Here is a 16,122-nt window from a genome sequence, read left to right as displayed (position 1 = left end):
GAAACTGCCGGATTTAATAAGAAAAATGAGCTAAAAGGTTAAAGCTCTCATTAAAGTTATGTGATTTTCGGGGGGATCTATAACCAAGAACTATTCCGACATGAAACACAAACATCGTCCGTCTGCTCTGTATCCAGTGAAGTGTCGCCGGAACGTAGCGCTCGGCCTTTACGAACGTCGTGTGGGCCGACCCGTCCGGCTGCTAATCGGAAGCTCGGCGGTGTGTGTGTGTGTGTGAAGGAAGCGACGGCCCGACACCTGACTGCATTTCCTCAAGCTGCCTTTGGTGAAAGTGCTGATGGATTATTCACAACTTAAATAGCTGAAATGTTCTGTTTTATGTAAAAGAGGGGGGGGGGGGGCTGGGTTCGTACTGACCCAGTTTCTACACAACACACACACACACACACACACACACACACACACACACACACACACACACACACACACACACACACACCACTGGGATAAAAATTATGTCAGGATGGAAAATAAATCAATGCTCAAGTTCATCAGTTTGCCATCTGCTGTGTCCTACTTTGCAGTTGTCGGAATTTTCTCAAGACGGTTTTAGATAATCGTATATAAAAGGAGCTTTGAGGCCCGAAAGCTTCTGTGGAGGCTTTGGAATGATGATAATAATAATAATTAATAATAATATTAAAAAATAAACAAAGTAGTGGAGGTTTTCCTGCCGTGATTTGTGGATCGAGTCAGAAGGAAGTAGGAAGTGAACCTGCAGCGAACAGCTGATAATGAACAGCCGTTTGGTTAAACTGGCGATGTAATGAAGGAGGAAGAGATCTAATAATGTGAGCCAGACTTCCCCTTCAGGCGCTGATACTTTTAATTATTTGAAAAAAGTGATTTATAGACGGGTTCCACTGGGGTCCGAGACTCAGAACCTGGTCCAGGATCCTGGTTTAGAATCCATCAACCTTTACATAGTGGCTCATTTTAAATATTACTATAACTCTATTGATGCGTTTGTACTATTACTGCTAATGTATCGATACTGTTTAACCAGTACTGTGAAATTATTCATATTCATTACCTATCACTGCTACTTTATTAATACTTTTGTACTATTACTGGCATTTTATTGATACTTCTTTTTTTTTATCATTAATGCAACTTTGTTGATAATATATACCTATTAATGCTAGTTTATCGATCTTTTTTACTATCACTGATACTTTATTGATACTTTTTAAACAATTACTGCACATTTTTTTGATAATTTTTACTATTACTGCTAATTTATTGATACTTTTTAACTATAACTGGTACTTTATTGATATTTTTCAAGGAATTACTACCACTTTATTGATACTTTTTCACTATTAATGTTATTACACATACATATAATGCTTTCTTTCTCTCTCAGGTGCATTCACATACACAATGATAGAGATATTACTATTTGAACTTCCTTAAGTACCTGCGGGTGACATTGCTAATACATTGACGGTACCCAGTACTGGCTGAGTTGTATCGAGGGGCTAGTTTGAAATATATGTGCAGTATCAAACCGTACCCCTAATCACAACTGTCATCATTTAATCCAATTTACATTAAACTACTACAGGAATGTTCTTCTGAGAGGAAACCGTCTTCAATAACTTGTACAAGAGATTTTCCTCGCGGGGCGTTTCTCGCAGACCGAACAGCTCCGGGTGGCAGCCCCGAGTCTGAGAGCCGCCGGTTAAACCGGGTGCCGCCGCACCACTTTTCAACGTGAGGCTTGAAAAGGTTGCCATTAAAAGCGGCGACCGTTTCGTCCCCGACGGCAACGAAAGGCTGCGTGGATGAAAGGGATCATTATGGCTGCAGAGACACAGGCAAGTCATTAAGTCATTCACTTAATGGAGTGGGCGTTTTTTTTTTAAAACGCTGTGCGCTACATTTGAACAACCCCCCCCCCCCCCCCCCCCCCCCCACAAAAAAAAACGCACAACTACTGAACTCTAGCAGCGCAGATGTGGGCAGAGGATTCGGCGGGGAATCTTTCAGATTTCGCCGCGGCTCGAGCGCATCTTCATCCCCGCAGCCAGTCGACGGTTTGTTCGAGGCTGGAAGCCGGTTGAACAGCAAAGGGAAACCAAAAGAAATTAATGAATAAAAATAAAAATTGCACGGAGCCGTTGAATTGCGTTGGATGACTCGGTCGTCCGGCTCTCTGATGGGCCAAGACAATAGACGATGAATATTTCATAAGTCATCCATCTGGAAACCAATAAAGCTGAGCTGGTGTGGCGATGGTCCGCCTTTGCTCCCTCGCTCTCGAGTGCTTCCAGGAGGCTTACTTACTGATGGATTTGCTTTCTATGCTAGATTGGATTTACTGCCTGAAAACGCTGCATTATGAATCACATTAACATCAGAATTAACAGGTTGAGGCAGTATTTCTGCTACCATGTAAAAGTTCAAGTACCTTGGATTTAAAAAAAAAATCAACCTGGAAAAGATGTATGGAGCCTTTTTTTTTATAAGTTAATATGTGACATCAGGCAAGTCGCTCAATAAACACATTACCTACACGGATCAGGCTTTAACTGACGCGTGTCCACCGAGTGTCCACTACAGAGGAAATATAGAAGGACTGCTTTCTGTTAGCTCTCGTCTATCACGCATGCTTTTACCGTCATAAATTAACCATCTCCACCTGGTCGGCTCCCTTTCAAAGAGAAACACCGACCGGATCAGATAAATGGACATGAATCAAATGGTAATACCACTTTATGCAAACAAGCGCCGACTAATTCACTTGGTATTGACTGATCTGTGTTTTGTGGCCGCGGGTAAACAATCAGGAGGGGCAGCTAATGGGGTTAGAAACCAGGGTACATTTTACACTCTTTTTTTGGGGGGGTGGGGGGGGAGCGGGGGGCGTTTTAGATGCAAGTGACAAAGAGTGTTCATTGATCTTGGTTTGTTTTTTTTGTCGTGTTTGTGGCGGTTTTGAACTGAAGTCTGTTTAACCTTCACATGCGAGATTACAAGAGCGTCACGGACTCGTACTTGCTCGATCAGTCACGCTAAAGAGGCGCCGGAAGAGTTTACGCAGCAGCAATAATTTGGGATGCATGCGAGTAGTCGACGAAGCCACTTTTGGGTTCAGGGGCCACATGCGGCCCACTTTCATCTCGAGTAAACATAGCGCCATAATAACCTTTAAATTTAGCGACGTTTACACGGCAACGGATTCAAGGGAAAACGCAACACCTCCACTGCGTCCGTTTGCGTGACGACGATGGTCGGAGCCACGGGAAAGTTTTGGAAACGGCAGAGGTAGCCCAATGTCACTCATTAGTTTAATTCTGAGCCGTGCTACATGCTACATGCTAACGAGCAACAAACAAGAGAAACGAGCAGAAGGAACAAAAACAAAAGAGAGACACTCATCCAAATGAGTAATTCCGAGAAAACTTGACACACACTCCCATTTTAAAACATTTGCGTTACATGTTGGAAAAGGAGGTAGGAAGACGTATAGCTTTTTTAATCCTTTACACACACACACACACACACACACACACACACACACACACACACACACACACACACACACACACACACACACACACACACACACACACACACACACACACACACACACACACACACACACACACACACACACACACACACACCATTACCCACAAGCCATTGCTCTCATAGCAAAACCTTGTATCTCACCATAATCAGCTCTTTATATTTTCTTTTAAACTGTTTTAAGTTTGATAATAGTTTAATCTCAGTACATAAATCATTCCAGCATTTTACACCACGGATGGTGACACAGAAGCTTTTGTGGGTGGTGCAGACTTTATGAGTCTTTTAACTTTCATTTTCCCCTGAATTTGTGACTCGCTGAACATTTTCTGAATGTCGCCCGGCAGCAAGTTGTTCTTTGCTTTAAACAGTATTTGGACAGTTTTTGAATTTTACAGGTCAGTGAATTTTCAAAAGTTTTTGACTGTAAGTTTTTGTAATATAATGAGTCTTTGTAATGAATGTGCATAACATTGGCAGGGAGCTGGAGCATGTTGCAGCGTAGCCTTCACATATCATTTGCATATGGAGTGTGAATTACGCTTCATGGTATATAAGTATCGGTACTCGATATCAGCGGGAAAAAAAAAGTGGCTTTTGACCGTCCCTAATTGTGCATGTCGATATCGTAATCACGACAACTCTAAGATTGTCCCCGTGTTTTCACGGAAAGATGTTAATTACATTCTGAAAACGTTAACATTTAAAGCACTTTTTACAGAAGTATCCGAACTCTGATTCCTGCAGTATTCCGTATCTATCTTCTTATGAACCCACCTTCACAGTGTGGACTTTAAGTTTTCTGCTTTAACTATCCCACCAACCATCTCCACGTCCTCCTTCACGACATCCACGAATCGTCACTTCCTGTCTGGAAGCTCCACCTCCAACATCCTCTGTCCAACACGTCGGAACCGTCTCAACCTGAAACTTCTCTCTACCGCCCCCTCTTGGCCGTTCAACTTACTGACACCTGCTCATGTTTATCATGTCCAGTCAAAGCGTCTTGACTTCTGCTGCCTCCACCCGTCTCTACGATCCTTTTTCAAGCCATCACGAGAAATATCGGCATGCTTTCAGATTTGCTCCAATATTTTGTTTCTATCCTGTTTTTAGCGATTTGTGTAATGTATAGATAGATAGATAGATAGATAGGTAGGTAGGTAGGTAGGTAGGTAGGTAGGTAGATAGATAGATAGATAGAACTTTATTGATCCCTGAAGGGAAATTCCATTGTCCCGCAGCTCAGCCAAAGAAAACATAAAAACATCAACTTCCATTCATACACCACTATTTCATAGATGCGATTCGAATAAGTTAAGAAACTGCAAAATAATAGGCTTAAAATATACATAAAATTACAGTTAAAATGGGATTTGGAAAAATTATAAAAAATTCTGATTATGATTGCAGTGTGTGAGCGAGTTCAGGAGGCATTAAACAGTCTTATTGCAGCGGGGACGAAGGACTTCCTGAATCGCTCTGTTCTGCAGCGCAGTGTCTCGTGGAGGTGAAAGAAAAACAGTCTTGATCTGTGTCTCACCTGCTTTTTGTGTCTGTTGAATGGTCTCGTACACGCTCTCAAAGGTCTCCAGCAGGGCCTTGCAGGTCTGGATCACCTGAAAGAAGGTCAGTAGGCTTGTTAATATTTGCCTCCCCAAAATAACACAGGAAGTTGTCTCGTGACCAGGTGTCGACGGAAAGGCCCCCGAAGACGAGTTATCACAGAGGGCGTGGGAGGGCGAAGTCGCTGAATTGCATTTTTTCTTTTTTTTTTTCTAAGCCTGAATTACAGAGGAGGAGACACGAGCAATGAGGCCGTTTATTAAAAGTCGTCGCCTTGTTTTCCAGAAGAAAATTAGCACGGCGCATCGCTGTACTTGGCGTTGAAGGAATCCCTTCAAATGAAACTGCTGACGATCAAGGCCATGAGATGAAAAGCCGAGGACGCCGGTGGTTCTGAAGCGCTCGCGCTGCGTTATCTGTGAGGCCACAGCTGCCAGAGACGCTAAGTTTTAGCTCCTCTGGTGTTTTGCTCGCTCCCTAATTGAGTGCACAAACTCTGCTGACCTGCAGACTCCGACAACTCTCATGGCGCTCCATTTCCATATTAAATGCCCCCCCCCCCCCCCCCGAAAAAAAAAGAAAAGAAGAAAAAGACTCCACTCTTTCCACACACAACAGAGTCGATTGAGGAGGTTAATGGTGTATATGTGGGCAGTCACACATGCTGGTAAATAAGCATTCAGACCATCTGGAGCTTCGTCTCTCATGACTTCACTAATTGTTTAACCTGATCGAGATGATTTTTTTTTTTTTTTTTTTTTTTTTGATGCTCTGCATTTGATTTCAATTAGTGGCTAAAGGATAGTGGGCATAGGCCAGTTCAGACTGTGTCCCTGTGTGTGCAGCACTGTTGTAATTGACTTGTACATTTACTTGTACTCTCCCAAAGAGGCTTAACTACGCGGAAAGGTCACGTCACAAAGCCAGGCTGCTGCGCCTAACTGCCAAGATAGAGCGCAAGGAAGGAGAAATACGCCGTTTCATTGAAGATCGCCATTAAAGAGGAGCCGCGATGGAGCTCAGGAGCTCCTTTACTAAGCAGGCCGAGGTGTTTAGTAAATGGCGACGTGAAGCAGGGAAGCCCGCACCCTGGTGTAAAGAACCGAAATATTAAATCTGCTAAACGGAACGCATCAAAAGCTAAAAGAAATGAATACACATGTGAACATAAGTGAGTCTGACAATTCATTTGTCTTCCGAAATCAGCAAAACTGAATTTGTTATCAAGTGACATAATTAATCTGAATAATTTTTTTAATCAAGTCCCGCCTCTGTTTTTTTATTCACTTGTAGATAAAAGCAGCGGCGTATGTTGTGTGGGCTTAAGGCTCCCCTAGGGGGCAGCAGAGAGCTACAGAGGGGAACACAGAAGCTCAGAAATAATGGGGGGGTCGAGGAGATGCCTTTTCCTAACATTAGTTTTTCCTTTCATCAGAATAAAAACAAATAAATGGATAGTTTAACTTTTAATTATTGTATTAAAACACGTATTAAAAAAAACCTAGCTCTCGCTTCCTCTTGATATTTTTTTTGGTATCGGTATCGATATCGGTATCGGTGCATCCCGACTTCAACCTTTGCTTTTTTTTGACATCATACCTAACAACATAACAAGCGATTACGATGCGGTCACGACAACCCTGACACAAGATGTTTTCTGTTCCTCCCTGGCGAGTATGACCACATGACCTCCGGTCCCCGACGTCACCGTACCGCGTGCCGGGCGGCCACGGTTGCGTCGGGCCTCCAGTGAATCACCGTGTTTTGCTTCCCAGCAGTCATGACTAAGTGATTGTGGCTGTTCGTGTCACTCGGCAGCTGCGGTTGCAGCACTTAGAGCTGTCGCACATGCTGTGATTACTTTCCTGATGGCTGAAGAAATTACGGTCTTGGTGGCAGACGCAGCATCGCAAATGTCTTTAACTGCAGTTTTATTTTTTTATTTTTTTAAAGGCAAGTGGGTGGACTGTGCTCTATTTGCATACTAAAGACTGCCTTCTCTAAATAGTATGTTTAGCTTCATTATTATTATAATTATTACTACCCGTATCTAACGAAGACACAAATGCACTTTTATTTTTAGGACGTCGATATAATTCTGCCCATTTAAAGTCAATGGGAACCGATTTCAAACGCAGGTTGTAATTATATATTCAAGGCCATTGAAAACATGCAGACCTTTGGCCTGAGCTGGCACGAATCATTGAGATATTTTCAAGTATCGCAGGAAGAAAAGAGAGAGACGAATGCCAAATAAAGAAATGACTAACATATGGGCTTGAAGTCCCTTTGGTTCAATGTCGAGAGTTTCTTTTTATTCTCTCCATCTCCAGACTGTGCCCTCAGCTAATCTGTTGTGAGGCGGTAAAAAATAAATAAATAAATAAAATCAGACCGTATTATCTAAGACCAGGAGCTGGCGTCCCCTCCACCTCTTTTCCAAGCTCAATAATAGGCATGGATGGAGACCCAGATTCTGTGTGTGCCAATTAGGAGGCGAGAGCCCGGTTTGCTCCCCGTGGTGGGTTTTGACACGGCGCCTGGATTTCTAATTGTACGGTTCCATACATTATTTACAATTCTTTAAGGTTGCCTTGCCTCGTTTGGTTTGTGCCTCTCGTACTTGTCAGCTCGCCCCCTCCCTCCCTACCCCGCCGGCGCCGCTCACCATCACTTCTCCCTGCTGATGATCAAGGCCTGCAGCTTCGCACCACTTAAGCTTCTGCTCTTAATTTATTCGATTTTTCGTCCCCAAACACCCGTCATTTTCCCCTTTTCTTCCCCTCCCGACGCAATTTTCCGCACCGTCCCTCCATCAGAGCTTATTACCTGAGCCCCTCCCCCACTTTGGAGTCAAGGGGTCACCTTAATCGGTCCACATCTCTTCACCATCACACGCCTGTTTAGGCGTTTTTTTTCCCTGTGAGTACCGAGAGGTGAGGACTGATCCATGAAGGAAGAGAAACACATCCGAGCCCTGATGAGTCTTTCATACTTTTCCTTCACATCCCGTTTCCATAACAAATGAAATGGCCTGTGAATGCTTCGTGGGCTCAGCTGCACACATGTGACACCGGCGCCTGCGTCTACATCTCAACTGCCACCGAATCCAAGAGAGCACTTTTCACATTCGATGTGTACAAACACCAGGGGTTCCCCCGAGCAATCTGCGTCCGGCCTCGCTCTCCCCGGACAGCGGCGCAGCGGGTTGCACGCGCCGGCGCCGAATATCTGACTGGTGCAATCGGTTCTGCTGAAACGAGCTTTCATTTTCAGATGAATGTGTGATTGCTTCACTTGTTGCTGAACTGTTTGCCAGAGATTTATTTATTCATTTATCCATTATAAATACCGGGGGTTTGTGCCTCCTGCCTGATATGACGGTGGGAAGCCAACTTGTCCGCGATGTGCCAAGAATCAATGCAACGGGAGCATGACGCGTGGAGGGTAATGGCGTTGCCTGGGAATAGCCTGAATGGCGTGTTGCATAACTTGTGAACATCGATTTTATTACTTAACAGAGCACATTACTTAACCGTCTCTGCATGTCCCCGTTAAGTCATGTCACGCCGAGCGATCGACCCGATCAAAGTCAGTGTGCTTGGTTACATCTTCTTTCTGTTAGCGGCGGGCTAATGCAGAGAAAAACACTAACAAATCCTCTTTGAACCACACTGCTAATGCTGAGACTCACTAATGTTAATGGAATTAAGTTTCCTTTTCTTTTTCTTTTTCCCCAATAACCTCGATACATGCACAAGAAGCTTAAAGAGAGATGATAGTTCTGTGTGTTTGTTGTGTGGAGCAAAACCTGAGGAAGCCCCTGTAGCTGGCGAGCTTTGCATTGTTGCTCGTTTTGGGAGAATAACAAGAAGGAAAGTCCCGTCGCCCTCCGTCACACCTGGAACCAGCCCTTCGCCTCTTTGACATTTGGTGGGATAGTTTCATACGGTTGCCGTGAGGGGTTTGCATGTGTACGGGTTTCCTCCCACAGTCCAAAAAACATGCCTGTGAGGTCAGCTGGTGGCTCGAAATTGCAAATTTGTGAAATTTATTCTAAACTTATGAATCACAAAAAACCAAAACTAAATATCGGTACAGATTCCTACCCGACATGTATGTTTGTTGGTAATGAGGCTCTTCCAGATTCTTGTACTGAGCCAATATAAAATTCTTCTATTTCTTGTTTTTTATCTTTAAATAGACAATATTTATGCTTATTTTGAAGAGCGCATCCTGTAAGCGAGGAGAAGATGGATGTTTGGATGGCAGTGTGTTGGATTTTAAGTGGCTGGCTTGTGACCAGAGGGTCACAGCTCCAATCCCATTATTGTCAGGTCAGTTCCATTGCATTTTATTTATGTAGCACCAAACACAGTTATCTCACAGCACTTTTACAAAGAACAAAAAACCCAAGAATTCCACATGAGCAACCATAGGAGACGGTGGAAAGGAAAGAAAATCCCTTTTAACAGGAAGAAAGCTGCGGAACCAGACTCAGAGGTGGAGATTTGTGGTTGTTCTGGTTGGGGTTAGGCAATAGAAGCAGAGAAAAAGGAGAGCAAAGACATTATTAATCAAAGTTACTCACCATTTCATACGTGGTGACGACTTTCTTGAGGACTTCTGGCAGCAGGCCTTGGAGCTCCAGGTTGGGGTACTGGTCGTTGAGGTTGAACAACAGAAGGGGGCTGTTGTCCGGCCCCGTCAGCCGAGTGGAAAGAGCCAGGATGCACTGCTTCAGGTTAGCCACTGCTGAAAGGCCGCACAGCTCTTTAAAGGACACAATGGCATTCTGCAGGGAGGAGAGATGCGTTACATCTGGGCAACGACGCGTGGTTATGCTGGTTTATTCTGGCAAGCTGAGCAGGACAAATGTCGACTTGCATAACCAAAAATATCACAAAAAAAAAAAAAAAAAAGAAGAGGAACCTGATGTTCCAGCTTGATAAAAACGTGAGTCGAACACTGTGAGAGGAAGAGGCCACGGACGTCACCTGTGAAAACCCTCGCGCTCACTCTGGTCAGCTACTCAATCTGGCGTAACAACAGTTTGACATGGAAATGACACAAAACACTCAAATCCTGAACTTCCTGCGAGCGGCCAAATTTAAACCCAACATAGATAAACAACCGGAGGGACAGAGTGGAAGAGGACGGCCGACATGTGTGAGGAGTCTCAAGGCCAAAAGCTTGTTATCATACAACGACTGCAACACAAACAAGGGTACCAAAATAAAACCTAATACAATGCCTGGAGGGGGGCATACACAACGTGAGACCCACCGCAGAGTGTTGTGACATTCCACTGCAGAGTTTCTCATACCGTTTTAATTTAATCTTCACAGACTTTGAATGTGACGCTTGATGTAAACACCACAAAGGAAAATTTACTGGTTCTGTGGTGAAGTCTAGTCTAATGTGAGGACGAACAGGAAGTAATTGAACTTGTGAGGAACGGCCCAAAATTCTTCACACGGGAAGCAGATTATAGAGCATCTTCCTCCCACTAACTGATGTAACTTCAGACAACCTAGTAAGTGAATCAGAGCGACCCACACAGAGCTGACAGCTCAGCTCAGCCAATGCCAACACCACAAGATACAACTCTGTACACAACATTAAGACGGGCCTCATTAAAATAAAAGAAAATTTCACTACATTTATTTCAGTCTCTTCCAAAAACTAGAATTGATTTCGATGATATATGAAATGAAGACTATTCTGGACCATGATGACAGGCTATTAGATGATATATTCGATATTGTAGTCGTAGAAATTGGTCAATTATATTCAGATTCTAATGATATAATGACATAATGAGTTAAAGGCCACTGGCAGCCAAACCTTAACATATTTTTTTTTTTGCATCACACTGAGCATATGGACCAAATCTAAACACAATCTACGTTTTAACAAGAATATATGAGGAATATAATAAGTTCAAAATTACGTTAGACTTTGGCTAACAAATTGATTTTCTTTGAAACTGGATGTGGATGTCAAGTTTTTCAGCAATTCCCACAAGGTATTCCACGTGTATCACGTTGCATCAAAAATAAGTGAGGCTATTTTAGTCGGTCCATCTCGAGTCGTGTGAAATGCGATCTAGATTTTGAGAAAATTCTCCCGAGGTGATTGGGAGACGGTGCACTAATGAGAAAAGGACAGACTGACACCTTGAGAAGATAATAGTCTTTCTTTCACCAGACATAAACATAAAAAAAGGTACAAACATTCTGATGGGATTCACTGTTCCTGCCCACTGTAACCTTTTCCCACTTACACATGGGAGGTTATGAAGATCTGTCACATGTATTATTCAAACAGGGAACTACTATTTTTCTAAGTTTGGTCCCCTGATTCTTTTCTGCTGTTGCACAATTCATAAGGATGAGCTGATAGCCCATTGAGTGGCGTGCGATGGTTTGTGCATCTGCATGTTAAGTCTCTGTTATAGATGTGACTGCGCCTGATATTTGGAAGAGTATCTGGACGTTTATAAGTGACAGACTTCAGCCTCTAACATCCTGAATGTCTTACCTGCATGTTTTCTCTGAGGTCTGTTGCCTCCCTCAGTGGTAACATGGCTGTTTTAAAGACGTCGTCCACGGCCCTGATCAGTAGCACCCTCATGCTCGCGTACTCTCTGCTCTTCTTGCTCTTTCTCACCGACAGCCCCCTCTTGTGCGGCTTCCCGCCTCCTCTTCGATTGGTTATGGCCACGTGAACAAACAGTAAGGTGTGCGGCAGAACTTCCCCCGTGAGAGACTGCAGCGGAACATGGCGGAAACCTGGCTGGAGACACTCGAAGGGAATCGTGTACTGACCAATGAACTCGTCGCCGATGTAGTCGTCGTCGAGCACCACAAAGCGCACCATTGCCAGCTCGGGGAGGTTTATCTGAAACTCGAAGCTCTCGTCAAAGAGAGGGTTGTCCCCGTTCTGGTTGACGGTCTTAGTCCTTTGTTCCGCGCAGTCGGCAGGAATGCCGTGTATCTCCACATATACGTAGGGGTCGACCACGTCTCCTTTGGCACCTGAGCCTTTGGGTTTGGGGAAGTTTTGTCCACTGATGATCTTGATGTGTAAGAGCTGTGGAGAAACTCCAGGCACTGAATCTTTAGTGTTGGCACTGAAATATGAGACCTGCTCCCTCATGATGGCCGGACGCAAAACGTAGCCACAGCTGCCGTTCTGACGGAACCAGGCGATGTTTAAATCCATCATCAGGCCAGGAGTTTGGTAGTTCATCGCTACAATCTGGCAGCCGCACTTCCAGAAATCCTGTGGATTCATGTTGCTGGAGTCGATCCGCATTGGGCTCGGGTAAACCCGTGCCAGGAACTTCTTGTTGTAGTTGACAAAGTCACCCGGGAAGTCGGTGGCACAGCGACTGGCAAAGACCTCATTGAAAGAGCAGAGCTCCCAGTGCTTCTGGCTCTGGAAAGACGTCTGAAAGTCTTTGAACTCCACCGATTTGCACAAAGTGACCAGATCTGAGAGGTCCTTCGACAGCTGGAATTTCTTGAGTGCAATAGTCTGTTGTTCTGCAGAATCGATGCTCATCCTCTGAGACATCTCTGCCCCCTCGTCCTCATCTGTCACCTCGCCTTCTGAAGCGGTGCAGTTGGTGTTCAGTTTCTTCCCCTTCAGCAGGATTTTCCCCTTCAGCTCAGAAGGCGAGGGAAGGTAGCAGTCCTCGGGTTTTGGGACATCGATGTGGATCTTGTCTCCGAGGATCTTCTTCAGGTGCTGAAACATCACCCTCTGCTGCTTTAGGGAGCAGTGGTTCTCTAAACACAGCATCAGCGGAAACTCGGAGGCAACAAAGGCATACTTGTTGATGACGTCAATGACGCTGCGGAAAACGATCTGCGAGGTCATCGTATGGCCGGTGTAAATGACAGGCTCGTTGTCGGGCCCGTCCCACACATCAAGTTCGACGCTGCGGCAGCCCATCTTGAGGGCACGGATGTACCCTGTCACATCAGAAGGACCTCTGAACTGATCTTCTATCAGGTAGGTATTGTGGGATGCATTGATGTAGTAGTGGGACAAAGGCTGGTTCATGTCTTGGCAAACAGACTTTTGTTCAGGGTCAAATATGTGGCACTCTGGAGACATGAGATAGTTGGAGAACCCGTCTAGAGACAGCCAACCTTTCAGCTGACCCTCTTTAGAGGGCTCATACTTCTGAATGACCTCCAGGCTGGTGTCTTCACTGACCTGCGCCATTCCCTGCTCTGCCTCCAGGAATATCATTAAGTCCTTTGTGTCGAGAAATTCCTTGTTACTGGAAAACTGAACGAATAGAAAATAAATTTCTGGTTTTGTACAAAGATCATGAAAGACTTCAATGAACTCGTCTTTTGACACGTCAGAACCTGATTTGTCCTTGGCTTTATGAAGCTCCTTGAACTTCAGTTCTATTTTCACATTTTTGAGTCCCGGGTTTAACTTCTTGACCAGCTGCACGGCAGCGCATATCGTCACGTGTCTGCTGTGGTTACTGTCCTCCTCGTCGAAAAGTTCGCCGAGCCACGACGAGCGCATGTTGTTCTGACTGCTCTCAATCATGTTCAAGGTGTGTTTCCCGTAGGAGATCAGGTACCTCAGCCCCGTCACCCAAATGTTGGCTACGTCTGCAGTGTTTGCCACCAAGTCCAGCGACTCGTAGTTCTCCCCGAAGATGATTGAGAAAGCGCAGTCCTCAGATATCTGGTCATAAGTTCCATTAGTTCTGAAAGTGTCCGTGTTTTTCCCCGTCCGAACTTCTTTGATTGATTTTACGTCTATTTTTGCCTTTTCTGACTCCTTCTTAGAAGGCTCCCATCTCAAGGACTGCATGTCTGCGTCGAGGAGGAAGTAGCGGTGGTAGACCCGCGAATTGGACCGGACTTTCTTCAGTTCAGAGCCGTCCACCATCGCTCCGATGCAATCGCTCGCACTGCTTATCTTCTTCTCGGTGGGCATGCTGCTGAAGGACACCGTCTTTTTCCTTTCTTTCCGTTGTTTTCCATCCTGCAGACAAACAAGACATAGTGCATAAGCAAAAGCTCCTTGGCATTCATTATTACGACAGTCACATTTGCAAAGGAAAGAAGTTCATTAGAGTTTCTGAGAAAGAACCTTGAAAATGTTTATCCTCCTTGAACTTTTTTCTGGACAAAAAGAGGTCTTTCTGACTTCAACCAATCCTTCTTTAATACGTTTCTAAGTGAGGGTCATGGGGTGCTGGACACAATCCCAGCTGACGATGGGCAATGTCTAAAATACTGAGGACAAGTTGTCAATTTAGCAACAATACTATCATTGATTCATAGTCATGCAATACCCTGAAATGCATCTTTTTGGACTGTAGGATGAAATATTGAGTGCTATAGACTTAAACTCAGGATACTCTCATTGAGAGATGCGATTACTGACAACTACACAACCCGCCTGACAATGACACCAACCTGAAGCCTGATTCTGGAGCTCATCAGTAACCGTGTGTCGTTAATGCACTTTTCGTTAATGCCAAGAGTAAGAAATAACAGGAATTAAATGGGGAAAAAAAGATTCTATTTAAATCGCAGTGAATAAATGAGTTTCTTCGTATACATTTAACACGCTTATCCTATTTGTAAACTGCTGGAACAAAAACATAGGATTGGATCAGCCAGCTACAGAGAAAATAAAATGCTCCTCATGCATCATTTTGTTTTATCCCACTTTAATCAAATGTAGTGTCATTATTCAATCAGTCTCCAGTCTAGTCACCAAATCTTTCCTTTTTTCCCCCTTCCAATTTCTCAACAGAGTACAATCTGTACTCTCAAAGGTCTGCACGTCTTCCCAAGTGGAGCTGAAGACTAAATATTCTACCTTCAAGCTGTCAAAACACAGCAAGCAAAACGGCGCGAGATCCACCTTCTAGAACAATCCAACTCGACGCAAACGTGCTGTGGGCTCTGAGGTGCTCTTCGCGTGTTACGTCTTCCACTCTGATCTCTCGGTTTCCTCTGAACGCTTGCCAAGAAACGGCGCTGCAGCAATTCTGGTGGGGTGATTTAAGGTATCTGTCACCGGGTATTACAGAGATACAACAGGGGATCTCCCCTGGGAGAGTGTGGCCCACACAAATCCAGTCATGTACAGCAGCCACATTTCTGACATCTTCAATGAACCCTGTTTTTTCCACTGTCGCAGCTTGTTTCAGCACAACAGCCTCTTACGTTTGGGAATAGTCACTTCATAAACCTCCAAAACCAATTGAGTTTCTTAACCCTTCTTAGGGAACTCTTTTAAGTACTTGGAAATGGGAAAATTCAATGTTATTATGGAATATCTTGAGAATTTAAACTAAATTATGCCAAATTTGATAAGAGTTTAATCAAAATCACATTATTTGTCTTTAACAAGCTATAAGAGGCTATATAGATGACTCATGGGTAAGGTTAGACTAAATACTGTGAATTCATCATCACTGCAAGATGTTCAATGTGAACAAATTGAGAAGAACAAAGAAATTGACATCATCAACAAACCTGTTTGTATTTAACACAAGTCACATTATTATGGCAATACTTAACCTTATTGCTAATCGCATGTTTGAAATATATAACGTCACTCTACTCCTGAGTATTTAACATAATGTGTTATTTGGGGAAAAGTGGCCTACATATAACTTTTCAAGTGCAGTGGATTTACATTTGAAAATAAAGATACTGTAATTTGCACTAGTTTGCGTCAGTATTCTTTTAAACAAGATATCTTTTAAAGTTATGCAGCTAAATACAAAATAGGCTAAATAAAGGGTTAATCCTTGCATGGTGGCTTAATGATGCATCGTCAAAGTAGCAAGAATTTACTATTGCGCCTCAATAAATTCATCTGAAACTTTTCTTTTCTACATTCTCATGCTAGTATCAAATGAGAATGAACAAAGTCGCAAAGTATTTCCATTTTATTCCATTTTTCTTCTTTGTCAACCTCTTTCCACATTACCCCAAACCC

At 43.8% G+C, this 16,122-nt stretch overlaps 1 protein-coding gene across 1 annotated transcript in view; it reads right to left on the bottom strand.

Annotated features, from left to right (window-relative positions):
* Nucleotides 1-16,122, bottom strand: part of plcl2 (phospholipase C like 2) — a 45,672-nt gene that overhangs the window by 7,966 nt on the left and 21,584 nt on the right. Inside the window, exons 3-5 of the mRNA XM_080471539.1 lie at nt 11,665-14,145; nt 9,713-9,916; nt 5,099-5,174 (exon numbers count right to left, since the gene is read on the bottom strand). Coding sequence (XP_080327665.1) covers nt 5,099-5,174; nt 9,713-9,916; nt 11,665-14,145 — 2,761 coding nt within the window. The remainder of the gene's footprint in view (nt 1-5,098; nt 5,175-9,712; nt 9,917-11,664; nt 14,146-16,122) is intronic.

This window comes from Lipophrys pholis (genome assembly GCF_963383615.2).
Source record: "Lipophrys pholis genome assembly, chromosome: 9".
Classification (NCBI taxonomy): domain Eukaryota; kingdom Metazoa; phylum Chordata; class Actinopteri; order Blenniiformes; family Blenniidae; genus Lipophrys; species Lipophrys pholis.
Note: the sequence above shows the minus strand (reverse complement) of the source record. Positions and strands in the feature narration are given on the sequence as shown.